Source organism: Equus asinus, chromosome 20 (genome assembly GCF_041296235.1).
Source record: "Equus asinus isolate D_3611 breed Donkey chromosome 20, EquAss-T2T_v2, whole genome shotgun sequence".
Classification (NCBI taxonomy): domain Eukaryota; kingdom Metazoa; phylum Chordata; class Mammalia; order Perissodactyla; family Equidae; genus Equus; species Equus asinus.
Window position 1 is genome coordinate 52,463,613 of NC_091809.1, and position 13,292 is coordinate 52,476,904.

At 43.1% G+C, this 13,292-nt stretch overlaps 1 protein-coding gene across 1 annotated transcript in view; it reads right to left on the minus strand.

Annotated features, from left to right (window-relative positions):
• Nucleotides 1-3,185: 3,185 nt before the first annotated feature.
• POU2AF2 (POU class 2 homeobox associating factor 2) overlaps nucleotides 3,186-13,292 on the minus strand; it is a 36,708-nt gene continuing 26,601 nt past the window's right edge. Inside the window, exons 3-5 of the mRNA XM_014855711.3 lie at nucleotides 9,670-9,712; nucleotides 6,821-7,119; nucleotides 3,186-5,586 (exon numbers count right to left, since the gene is read on the minus strand). Of these exons, the coding sequence (XP_014711197.2) occupies nucleotides 5,185-5,586; nucleotides 6,821-7,119; nucleotides 9,670-9,712 (744 nt within the window). The 3' untranslated portion in view covers nucleotides 3,186-5,184. The remainder of the gene's footprint in view (nucleotides 5,587-6,820; nucleotides 7,120-9,669; nucleotides 9,713-13,292) is intronic.

Below are 13,292 nucleotides of genomic sequence, written 5' to 3' on the forward strand. Positions count from 1 at the left end.
TGTTAGATGGAGATTATTTAATGAGTTGTGCTAAGTAAGTCTCTTCCCATAAAACATATTCAAAGTTTTAAATTTTCCTTAAGAGGCTTCTATGGGGGAACAGGCATTTGATAATTTCTCATCTAAATAAAGAAAATACCATCAGACGCTGCTTGAAAAGTTCATCCTTTACTGAAAACATTTTTATTATGCAATATTAAGGCATACAAAAACATATAAAGAATACCATGATAAAAATCTATGAATATATTATCACGGTTGGAAATAAAACAGTCGAGTGATCTTTAATTTATGACTAAATTGATTTATTACACATTGAACTTTTGGATTATTCTACTCAAGAGGTTTGGTTAGGGAGAAGGTTAGCAGGGACATCTATCAATTTTCGTAATGCAAAAGACCTAATTCTTAGACATTATTTGTTTTGTCCACATTTTTTCCCTTTTGGAACTTATAAAATTTTTTTACTCTTCTTTCCTTTTAGCTTATAATGTACTGATAATGACAGTGCATATTGCAAACCCATAATTTGTCAGAGGTTATGATTATAGGACACTTTTATATCAAAGATCAGAGGTAACTTAGTGTCATCACTTACAAATAATTATAGAAGATTTTAATTATGATTTACTTAGGCTGATTTTTTGGGATTCTAGTTCCTGATCTACTCATCATCTTTGTTTTAATCACACCAGGGATACCACCACACATTGAATAACTTTTATTTATAAGACTTAGCAATATATTATAGTACATGTAGATACTAAATGAAACATTTTTCGGTGCTACTTCAAAGGTTCAGTAATTTTCCTTCTTAAAGAAATTTAAAGACACTAAATCAATCATTTTAAATATATTATCACTAAAGCTCAATATCTACTACTGTCAGAATTTGCAGAGTGTGGTTACTGTTAAATACTAAACATGGTGAGGATTTTCTCATTCATTAGTTTCCAAGAGTGGTCACACACAGTGTCAGGGTCTAAATAGTTATTCGTCTTTGTGGTATAATTTTAGTTTGATTTCACAAAGGTTTTACTGAGCACCTACAGCATCCTGGGCACGAAGCCAGGTGCTGGGGATGTGTTGCTGAGCCATTCATGAGTCCTGCCCTTGATCAGTCTAGTTAGAGCCTCACTCGTTAGCTAGAGTGTATGATTTTTTTTTTTTAAAGATTGGCACCTGAGCTAACATCTGTTGCCAATCTTCCTTTTTTTCTTCTTCTTCCCAAAGCCCCCCAGTACATAGCTGTATATTCTAGTTGTAGGTCCTTCTGGTTGTGCTATGTGGGATGCTGCCTCAGCATGGCTTGATGAGCGGTGCCATGTCCATGCCCAGGGTCCGAACTAGGGAAACCCTGGGCCACCGAAGCAGAATGCATGATCTTTTTTTTGAGGAAGATTAGCCCTGAGCTAACTACTGCCAATCCTCCTCTTTTTGCTGAGGAAGACTGGGCCTGAGCTAACATCCATGCCCATCTTCCTCTACTTTATACGTGGGACGCCTACCACAGCATGGCTTTTTGCCAAGCAGTGCCATATCCGCAGCCGGAATCCAAACCAGCAAACCCCGGGCCACCGAGAAGCGGAACGTGCGAACTTAACTGCTGCGCCACCAGGCCGGCCCTGAAAGCATGATCTTAACCACTTGGCCATGGGGCTGGCCCCATAGAGTGTATGATTTTGTATGTAACCTCTCTAGAGTCAATAGTTATTGAACGTGGTGTGTAAGAGGAACAGTGTAATATTATTTTGAACAGAGAGGATACTGTGGACAGAACCTAATGAAAGAGTATAATTTTGGTGTGAAGTTGGTAGAATCACTATAATGTAATGTGACTTAAATCTTGGTCATCATTTGTTATTTTGGTTCTTTTAAATATAACTGATATTTTATTATGAATGTATTATTTAGATTTACATATTGACAAATGGATCACAAAAATTCTAGCAATACTTTTCTATGTATGTATATATGTATGTAAATATATGTTTTACTTTTGGGGTTAGTAGTTCTTCTCCCCTCGTAGAATTTCTTTTAGAGTACTCCAGCACGTCAGTACTAAAGTGCTTCTTCCCTTACCACCATAGTACCATCATACTGTATTATTAACTGAGCTGTAGCAGGCCATAATGTTTATTTAAAAGCATTTATTAAGTGAATGAGGTAAAAATGTGGTTTTCTTCTCTCACTTGGAGTTTGTGTAACAGCGTAAGAGAAACACAAACACTTTCAACTACATACTGCAATATCCATTTCAAGTGATTTATGAGAGAATTGCCCATATTCAGCTTTTGCATGGACAAATTTTGCTTTCCACTTCTTTTTGACGTTACCCTCTAGTCAGCTTTCTTAGTAGCTTGAACTCGACATCACCATCTCTGCTTATATTGAATCTTAAGGGACCTGAAAGAGATGGCATTTTGACCCTGAGCTCTTTAATTTTCTCTAGTATTCCCAGGAAAGCTGTGAGTCCTCGAACAGCAGGTTTAAGGAAGGAGAGGGAGAGAAGAATGTGCATTTGTTTCTTATGCTGGCCTTGTGCATTATTATGAAAAGTTGCAGTTAGTTCCTGGCATGCAGTAGGAAATAGAGAGTGCTTAGAGGGGAAATGGGATAGGGAAATATAATTAATTTCCCTGTCGTGATTTTGTGGCTTGGTTTCACTTTTTAACAAAGTATTGTAAATTCCAAAAACGCTAAAACCGAACTAAATCAAAATATGTGTAATATAGCAACACATTGTCAAGCTAATAGAATTCTGAAAAATCATGTACTATTTGGAATCATTAGCACCACTCCCCACCCCCCAGCTGCTGTAGACGAGGTAACTGAAATGGATGGTAGATGTAGTATGGGCCTGTGTAGGTCTCCTTTTTATAAATTAATTTTCCAACAGTATGAAAGGGCTTGGCTGCTTTAAGAAGGATGTGGACACCCCTGCACTCACTGCATTTACTGCCATTTCCAAGTCTGGTTGCTGAGCTCTGCTTATCTGAGAGTCGACGTATCCTCAGATCGTGAGGAGATGAACATTATACGTGAGTAGATAACAGCGAACTAAGAAAAATGAGCACGGCTAACATTAGTGTTAAAATCAAACAAAAGTCAAGGTGATGTGGACCCGTATTTATCACTTACACAACCGTTATTGTGTTGTGTGCTATTTAGTAAGAGGGAGTAAGCAGTAGATAACTGTGATTATTATAAATTTTATACAACCAATCTTGAAAAATGACTTTGAGACCCTTGTGAAGACCCCTAAATCTATAGAGAGGGCCAGATCTCTTTGTTCTGATGCATAGGCCTGCTGTCCAGGTATGAGTGACACTGGATGACAGGTGCCTCTGCCAAGGATATTGGGAACCAGGACTGAGGTCCCAACTTTCATCAGACTTTAGAAAGAGCAGCTCTCTCTCCCACAGTGAAGTTGCCTCCTTCCATTGAAGAGCGAATAGTGGGCAAAGTAAAGATCAGGCTGTGAAACGAAGTGGTAGGAGGGAAGGAGTGAGGCAGGGGGCCCAGCAGGGTGCAGCCCGGAGCTGAGGACCACTAGTGCTCCTCCTTATCTGCTCCTGTGGGGATGCTCTCCCAGGAGGGAGCTGAGGGGTGTGAGGCAAAGGAAGGCTCCCTATGCAGGCATTTCTGCAGGCACTCCATAAATTAGGAATGTGCTTGCTTAACCAGAAAATACCCTTAAAGGTCTGTAGAAGGAAGAATATCAATTATTCACTTCTAAGTGAGAATGTCCTTATTAGATTTTTTTGGACTCCTATCTAGCTGAGGCAGAGCATGGGACACTGGCATAGAGGATGTGATGGAGACTGTATTGAGGGGCTTTGGGCAACAAGGTAGAAAATGAGACCATTGGGACCCCAGGAGATGGACGGAAAAGGCATTGGGTCAGGAGGCACCAGGGGGATCAGAAAAATGGGATAAAAAAAGGAAGGTGGTAGGGAGTTGGGAGGAAGAGTATGGATGCAACCTGCGGGCCTCAACTCATGCAGTGCAAAGTCAAAGTGTGTGCAGGGCATTTCTGATGGGCTTTGTCTGCATATGGGCACACTGCTTGGTGGGAATTACTCTGGGAACTTAATTGCAAAGGAATCCACACCAGTCGAACTTTCGCGAGACAGATGAATGCTTCAGATGTCAGTTTCGTCATTTATACATAGTAAGAGCTGCACGTTCTGATGGATGAGCCTGCAACAAGGTCTTCCTTTAAATGGGAGACGATGTGTGTAAAGCTACTGGTGCACACCTGACAGTACATCCCTCTCCAAAGACCTTTTGCTTCTTGGTGTTCTGTGGTCTGTTGTTTCTTGCTGGCAACCCAGTCCTGCTCTCTGTATTTTCTTTACAATGCGTGCATTCTTATTTGATCCCACAATGCCCATGTTACTGATCCACTCTGAACTGTAGGTTTATTCCATCCAAGACACAAGGTCTAGCTTATTTAAGGCTACTATTGATCAAAGAATGTTTTTGGCCTTTATTATTTTTTGGATTAGCCTAATTTTTGGACATCCTGGGCTTTAGGGCAGAGTCAAAACTATGTGGTTATGAAGCCATAGCCTCCTGACCTCATCCTATTTTAATGACAAGAAAGCATCCATATGTGGTGCCATATTTATTACTGGGGCTTTACAAGTCACTGTAAGGAGAGAAATCTATATAATGCTTCGCACTTTAAAGCCACATGGTATAAAATGAGTGTTGTTTCATATGCCCCAATCTATATTATATTCTATGCATTCTCGCTTACTAAAGAACACTCATGGTTCACAACTAAGAAAAATTGGATAGGAAAATCAGTATGTTTTATGATTTGCATAAACTTTTTAATGTAATTTAAGAAAAAATTATCAGTGTCAAAAATGATACTTCCAAGGTAACAGAAGATTCAGAATATAATGGATTACTAAAGTTCCCAAAAGACCTCACTGTCAGGTTGTCTCACTAGAATATGGTCCCTGATATCCTGAATTAACATTGTGTTCTATTTCAGTGGGATTGTGGTAGGGAGGATTACAAATAAAATAGATGTCACCGTCCATTAACAAAGGGTGGCATGATGGTTTATCCCGAAAATCCAGTTCTGAATGAGCTGCCACACTGAAAACAATCTGTGGAATACAGACCCAAGTTAAAGAAAGGCATAGCAGAAGTCCTCTGGTGCGTCCCTCAGTAAGCTCTGCGGCATTCGTACGACCCCCACGCTGTGCTCCCGTCTTCTTTTGCCCATGCAGAAGAGTCCTGAAGGGCAGAGGTGTCTGCCCCCTCGTCGGGGGAGAGGGACACCACCTTGGGCGGCAGGTCATTCGACATCGTCATGAAAGGAGTGAAGGGGTAGGGGGGCGGGGTGGGGTACCCTGGCGTGTGGTACAGATCCTCCAGCGCATGCAGCGAGTAGGACTGAGCCCCAGCTAGGGGGGCCCCCCAGCTAGAGCTCCTGTGCTGGGCGGAGCTCCCCAGCTCCAGCTGGGAGAGGCAACTTGTGCTGGGCGGCAAGGTCTGCAGGGCCTCGGCGGGGACGGGGTCTGGCTGGCTGAGACCATCGGGCACCGTCTGCTCCCACGAGTCCCTCTGACGAGAACGGAAAGGGCACTGGGGTTAGTCATTAGGTGATACTCTGATGGGGAGAGATTTCCTCCCCGACAGGGGGCGCTGCTGGACCAAGGCTTCCAGAGCCGACCTGGCGTCCTCGCTCTGCTCTCCGAAACCTCCTTCCCACGCAGCGTTCCCTCTGGTGACTGACAGCAGCAGCGGAGATTTGAGTTCCCTTCTTACTCTAGAATTAGATTCCCTATATATACGAAGATTCTTTTCCCCACAAAACAGCGTTAAATGAGTGAAGTGCGAGAATAATCAAATGAACATTTATAGAGCATTTTACCATTTACAACACACTATGTCTTGGGTTCTTTTTGAGCTGCACCATGCCGGGGTCCTAGACAGCCCTTTCCACAGCGCGGTAGTCAGTGCCGGCTGCTCCTGGAAGGCGTAGGTCTCTAAACCACAGAGTGAGTTTCTGGGTGGGCTAAGAAGACCACCCTGCCCTCCGGGAGCAAAGAGCTAGGAACCTCATAGGCTTGGAGCTGGAAAGATTGGGATTCCACTCATAGCTGTGCCACTTACTGCCTTCATGACTCTGAGCACCTCACTTTGTTCATTTGTAAAATGGGACTTTAATAACTATATCTCAAGTCGTTGCAAGTATTAAATAAACAAAGACACATAAAAGTTCCTGGCATAGAGCAGGTACTCAATAATGCTAATCCCCACCCTCTTTCGTCTAAAATCCCATCTTGAGAGATTCATTCCTTTGTGGTTGAAGGCTTTACAGTTTTCTATAAGAAGGGTGTTAGTATTCTTCAGATCATTATGAACTCCTCTTTTTGAAGGATTGCGTGAGAACAAGGTTCTATAGGGTAGAAATATTGTGGGGGAGGGGAGGCACCGGACTGGGAGGGAAGGGAAGCCCCGGCCAGGCTTGCCCTGGGAGATTACAGCCTAGCTGTGCCTGAGATGTAACTCCAGGGCTCCTTTCCTTACGTGCTAGAGGAATGATGAGGGGACATTTGGCAAAATCAGTAAAGCATTAACAAAAAGGATAAAAATCCTGCCATATTAATCGTCTCGGCCTAAACCCTGGAATACATCCTTTTTGCTGTCGTAGTTGGCATGGATCTTCGAGGAAGGCTCCTGGAGCGTATCCTGGCAGAGCGGCCTGGTTTCATCCTGGTTGCCAAGTGCACGCACTGGCCAGACGCGCGTGACCTTACCTTACACGCGAAACGTGAAATATCTGTATACTCACCAGCACGAAGTGTGTGGGGTCGCTGGGGAACGGCGGCGGCAGGAGCGGCGGCAGGGGCGAGGGGCTGAACAGAGAGCCGGTGTTGGGGGTCAGGGCCGGGGGGCGGTGGTCTCCGTAGGGCTCCGTGAAGTAGGGATCCAGGAGGGCTGGGTGGCCCTGCCCTGCGGAGGCCTCGCAGGGAAAGGGCTTCGCCGCGCCCGAGGTGCAGACGTCATTTGCAAACTGCTTAGTGTTGTGGAAGTCTGAGTCAGATAGGAAAGATCTTCTGACCCCATAGTAACCTGACATCACTGGTGAACCTGTTGCCAAATGAAAAACAAATGGGCAAAAATTTCCTCATGGGAAAGTCAAGGCGTCTCTTGTTGCAGCTGAGTTTCTCCACGTGTGAAATGGTGTTTCTAATGTATGCCCGACACCAAGGCTAATATTTCAATAGATAAATGTCTTGAAAAGCGTTAAATATTGTTGTATTATCTCTTTTAACTGGTCCAGCCCAAATAACTATTATGTTTCAAGTTCACTCTGCCTTTGGGGATGAGTTCGCTTTAGATGGTGCAATAACTGGTTGATCATTCACTCACTCAACATACATTTATTCTGTATCTTCTATGTGCCAGGCACTGCTAGGAAGGGGTTGGGCTTAAAGAGATAAGAATAAGAATCCCTTAGCATTTACATTTTATCGAATGAAGCATCTTTGTCACGGCTTCTGAGCTCTATCCCCATATACACAGGACCGTCAACAAGGGGCTGCTTCTGGGTATGTTGTCTGAGATGCAATATTTCTAGGTAAGGTGATACTGTAACCCCATGCTAAATCAGAGGCAGGTTGTACTTGTCTTCTAATTCTTTGTATACTGACCTTTAACCTGGTGTCTTGCACCCAGCAGGCATGGAGAAATGGCTTGCTTGCTTTGGGATGATATGGCTTTTGTGCAGTCAAATTAGAGGACCATACACAAAAAAAGTTTTCTGGCTTTGATGAGTCTCATGTTATTTGCTGCCCTCTTGTGGCCATACTGAGTCCCTCCCTCAGCTGCCCCGGGCACTGCAAGTTTGGGAAGAGAATGTCTGGCACAGAAAGTTTCCTTTGGTGAAAACAGGGGGGAAGAAGCTGAAACTGAGGAGTCTCATTTAAGGGAAGGCCAGCAAAATGATCCCAGAAGTGAAGGGATGTGTTTGCTAAAGACGGTCTGACGCCAGAGCTCAGGTGTAGCAGGAAACATGCTATCATTTAGTACATACAGTTCAGGGGCATAGACTCAAGGGCTGTAAAACTGATTGTTTCCAGCTGTCGTGGGTGTGGTCTAATTAGCTAAGACCTTCACCTTGAGGTCACAGGAGGCCTGAGCTGGGAGGGAGATGCAGGTGCCTGTCTTTCTTACCTTCCCCCAACCACAGTGGACTGCTTCTGAGCTTTGTCCCTGTCCACCCTGCCCACTCTTCCTCAGGGAGAGGAGACAGACTCATCAAGACCCTCTTCCTTTGGTATCATGGCTCAGTCATACATTTCTCTGCATACACAGCACCCTGGTGTTCGCCATGTGAAGTGGCACTTCAGATTATGCTCATATTCTCTCACCTGAGTTACAACCCTCTTTCCAATTGACCTGCAAGCTCCATGGGGGCAGAACTTATGTCTCACACATTTTCTGTAAACCCAGGAGTGTAACACTGTGTTCAACAATTATACGTAAATTTATTCATTCATTCAGAGGAAATCAAAATTCCTTGTAGAAACTTACAGCACCATTCTGCTCACTCCACTTTCATCCTAAATTCTATGGCCCCAAATTTCTAATCTGTTCATGAATTTGAAAGCAGCATTGGGGGTTTCATCATAAGCATACTTCCTTGGAAAGAAATTTGTGCAAGTGAAAATTAATATCAATAAATAAAGTTCTGTTTCACACCATGAATTTATCTCCACTGGAGTGGTTAAGGCTGAGAACAGAATGAAGAATCTGGAAACTAGCTGTCTAGGGTCTCATGTCTATATTTCCAATTTCCAAATAAAAACAATCACAAAGAAAAACCTCTTTGCTCTCTTAAGCATATATCTTTCTCCGTGAAAAGGAAGAATAATTCTAGAAGGTCAGAGAAGCTGCAGAAATTTTCTTCTATAGAAGGGAGCAGACGCAACCGGATTCCAGTGACTGTAAATATGATTGGGAAACACAACTCGGAGACATTCAGATATGTGAGATCTTCTACTGCTTTTATTCCTTTCCCTTATCCAGCTCTGAAGGCGACTAAAACTACTGAGAAAGCCTATGCCACTTCTGAGTTTGAGATCTGGAAGGAGTGTGTGTGTGTGTGCATGCGAGTGTGTGCACAGATCTGGGCGTGCGTAACCCTATTATTAAGAACTCCCTTTTCCATCCTCACAGGAGTCTTTTACGAGACATATGTACTGAAATGAATATAAAATGCTGAACTAAGTGCCTGACCTATAGAGAGCACCCAATAAATGGCAGTTCCTCCATCTGTCTGCAGGCCTCTCTCTTTCTGTCCTAAAGCAGATGCATAATCTGTTGGATCATGGTGCCAGAAAATTTCAGACATTTTTAGATTGTATCAAGGGCCTATTGCTGTTTGCTATTGCTTTTGCCCAATAAACTTCCGCTAGGCAAGGGATTAAAAGGCTGCCTTCAAGACAGAATGAATTTTAAATTCAGGGATGACTGAATGAGGTCTGTCTTCACTGATTTTGTATTTAAAAAATAACTATTTTAAAGCAGCAAAATTTTGAAAATGTTGTAAAGTGGTTGTAAAAGAGTGGAAGCCCAAATGCCCGATTTAAACTCAAAAAGGAATGAATGACTTGCTCATTGAACTGAAGAACTCACCTGGCATCTGGACGAATGGTGACGGAGAGGAACTGACGCTGCCCTGGAAGGCAAAGAGATCAAGTGTTTTCTTCTTTAGTTGCAAGTTTGAATCTTAGAAAATAGTTTCGGAATATATCTTACAAGCTTTATTTTCTGATACTAAGAACCACTATTTGAGGGGTTAGTTTGAGGGGGTTCACTGAGAGTAAGAATGAAAGTACAAGAGAGCAAAGTTTCACAAGGGACTGAGAGAAACCAAAGTTTTAGATTCTGGTAAATGTGCCAAAAAGTATGGACTAGATGAAATGGAATAATTTATCCTTTGTTTTTTGCTCTTTGCATTAATATCCTTCATCAAATATATATTAAGTGATTTATATCTATTCATACATGCATACATGTGCTTGGCGTTTGGCTTCAACATTGAATGGGCACTTTTTTTTTTTTTTAAAGATTTTATTTTTTCCTTTTTCTCCCCAAAGCCCCCCGGTACATAGTTGTGTATTCTTCGTTGTGGGTTCCTCTAGTTGTGGCATGTGGGACGCTGCCTCAGCGTGGTCTGACGAGCAGTGCCATGTCCGCGCCCAGGATTCGAACCGACGAAACACTGGGCCGCCTGCAGCGGAGCGCGCGAACTTAACCACTCGGCCACGGGGCCAGCCCCTGAATGGGCACTTTTTAACTGTCTATCTTCATGTAGAGGTGAAGCTCCACCAAGGGTAGGGACCTTGACTGTGACTTGTCCTCAGTGCCCAGAACAGAGCGTGGTTCATAGTAGACACAATAAAAATATGTGGAATAAAGATACAGTTCTCAAAGAACTGTGGTCTAGTGAGCATGGGAGTTTGGGGAATTTTGTTCGTTGAATTATATCCCCCCAAAAGATACACTGAAGTCCTAACTCCTGGTTTCTGTGCACATGACCTTATTTGGAAATCGGATCTTTAAAGATGTAACTAGTTAAATTAAGATGTGGTCATACTGGATTAAGGTGGGCCCTAAATCCAATATGACTGGTGTCCTTAGAAGAGGAGAGACACCCAGAGACGCAGTCATGGGGAGAAGGCCATGTGAAGACAGAGGCTGAAATTTGAGTGATACAGCCTCAAGCTAAAGGACACCAAGGATTGCCAGCAGCCACCAGAAGCCAGGAAGAGGCAAAAAAGGATGCTCCCCTGGAGTCTTCAGAGGGAGCCCGGGCCTGTGGACACCTTGATTTTGGTGTTCTAGCCTTCAGAACTCTGAGGCAATAACTTTCTATTGTTTTAAGCTACCCCATTTGTAGTAATTTGTTATACAGCTCTAGGAAACGAATACAGGGAATGATGGACTGAGACAGACAATTCACTATAGTGTAAGAAGTGGCATGGCTGGGGAACAATGGGGTGAGGTGGGCACCTAAGCTGGCATCAGGCATGGGGTGGGGAACACATCCTGGAGGAGGTGATGCCAAAGCTGACCTTTGAAGGAAGGGGATTCAGGTGTGTAGAGTCTTAAAATATACAAATGCAAATTGTGGCTTCAAGATGACCAGGAACAAAGGTAAGTGGAAAATGACACTGTTGTAAAAGTTGAGTCCTCAATATCCAGTTCTTTGGATCTGAGCTCTTAGCTCTGACCCTCAAGGTCCTATAGACTCTTAAGAGTTGGAAGAGATTTTATAGAGAGTCTCATTCAGCTATCTACTCAATGCTGAAATCCTCCCCATATTATTCATACTTGGTGCCTTTAGCCTCCAGTGTTGGAAAAATCAGCGCCATCTGAGAAAACTCATTTCTTCTCTTGGGACCGCTGACTCCTACAAAGTAGGCTGAAAAGAACCACTTTCTTAATTCTAATCTCTTTGGTCCATACAGAATAAGTTTAATCCTTCAAATATTTGAAGACAACCCTCCATTTCCCAAGTGCCTTAATCAGCTCGGGCTGCTATAAGAAATACCATAGACTAGGTGGCTTTAACAACAAACATTTCTTCTATTTCTGGTGGCTGGAAGTTTGAGATCAGGGTGCCAATGTGGTTGGGTTCTTGGTGAGGACCCTCGTCCTGCTTTGCAGATGGCTGACCTCTTACAATGTCTTCACGTGGCAGAAAGAGATCATCTGTTTCACATGTCTCTTCCTATAAGGATAGGAATTCCACTCATGAGGGCTCCACCCTCATGACCTAATCACCTCCCTGAGGCCCAGTCTCCAAATACCATCACATTAGGGATTGGGGCTTCAACATTTGAATTCTGGGAGGATACAAACTTGCAGTCCATAGCACCAAGCTGGAATTCTATCTTCTCCAGGTAAAACATCCTCCAACCACTCAGAAGTAGCATAGTATTTAAAGTGAAGACTCTGGAACCAGAGTGTCTCTGTTTGAATCCCAGCTCTGCCTCTTATTAGCTGTGTGATCTTGGGCACATGAAGATTTAATGGGATCATGTATGTCAAGCACTTAGAATGTTCCTGGGATAATCAGGATATAAATGTTAGCTATTATCACTCAGATGCATTTTTATGCCCTTTATTTTTATGGTATATTCTTCTAAACATGTTCTGATTTGTATTTTCCCATTTAAGAAGTTAACACTTTTAAGTAGCAGAGGGGAACTCTGGGCATGCATGGTCAGAGGTGGGTGTAGATTGGGGTGCCCTAACATCTTATTTGGGAAGGCAAGGAGGCAGTGATTTAACATAGAAGCACCTGTGTTTGGGCACATTTTCCCATATTGCCAGAGCCCATGTTATCCAGCGTTTCCCTCCAGTTTCCAGCTCTGTCTGTCTGTCTAGGTCTTTCCTGGAATGCCTGTGCCAAGGCCTACACCCTCTGGCTTCTGCCTCAGCCTCCCTGTGTGTATAAGTAGGGTGTGGCAGGGTGGTAGCTGTCCTGGGTGCTGCCTGGGGAGATGTCTCCCTGTTCTTCTCCTACCTTCTCTCCCTGCTCACTCCCCTTAAATTGCTCTGGCCAAGGCTGGGATCAGGAGAAAAGCTTCTGTGAGACATGGTACATGTGCCTAACGTGGTAGTATTAGCACCCTGTTCTCTCAGTATCTGTCAGCCATTCGTTCATTGACTGGCATGGCTCTACCTCTGGCCTCTGCCCAAGGCCGGGATAAAGCTCAGTCTATGTAACACAGCCCCTTCAGCTTTTGACATCTCTGCTGTAAATGCTTTCCTATCTTTCTCTTCTACCAGCAACAATCTCTAGAATCTTCTTATACTCCTTCTCTTTCTTCTAGTTAGGTTTAATTATTACAGAGGAATTGCCAGCATTGTCCCTCCCTCAACCCAATTTCAATACTTGAAGACTCTACAAAGGTTTCACAACTACAAGTGTAGTTGATTTTATTTATTATTTGATGAAAAGAACCTTCTTGTGTTCACTTCTTCTATGTAATTTTGCCCTCTACCTGCTGTGGAAATTGAACTCTCTACTTCCATTCTTTCCGGTTACCCGTAAAATTTTACCTTGCATTTTTAACAAACTACAAACAATATCCTAAAACTCCCACTGACAGCCAAGATCTTTAGAATGTTAACTCTTTCTACTCCTCTCCTAATTTACATGTGTATATTTCCTTGCATTTTAGCTTGTTTCTTTTGTTAAACCTCCACAAATTAGACATCATAATTATTAGATTTATTTACATGTT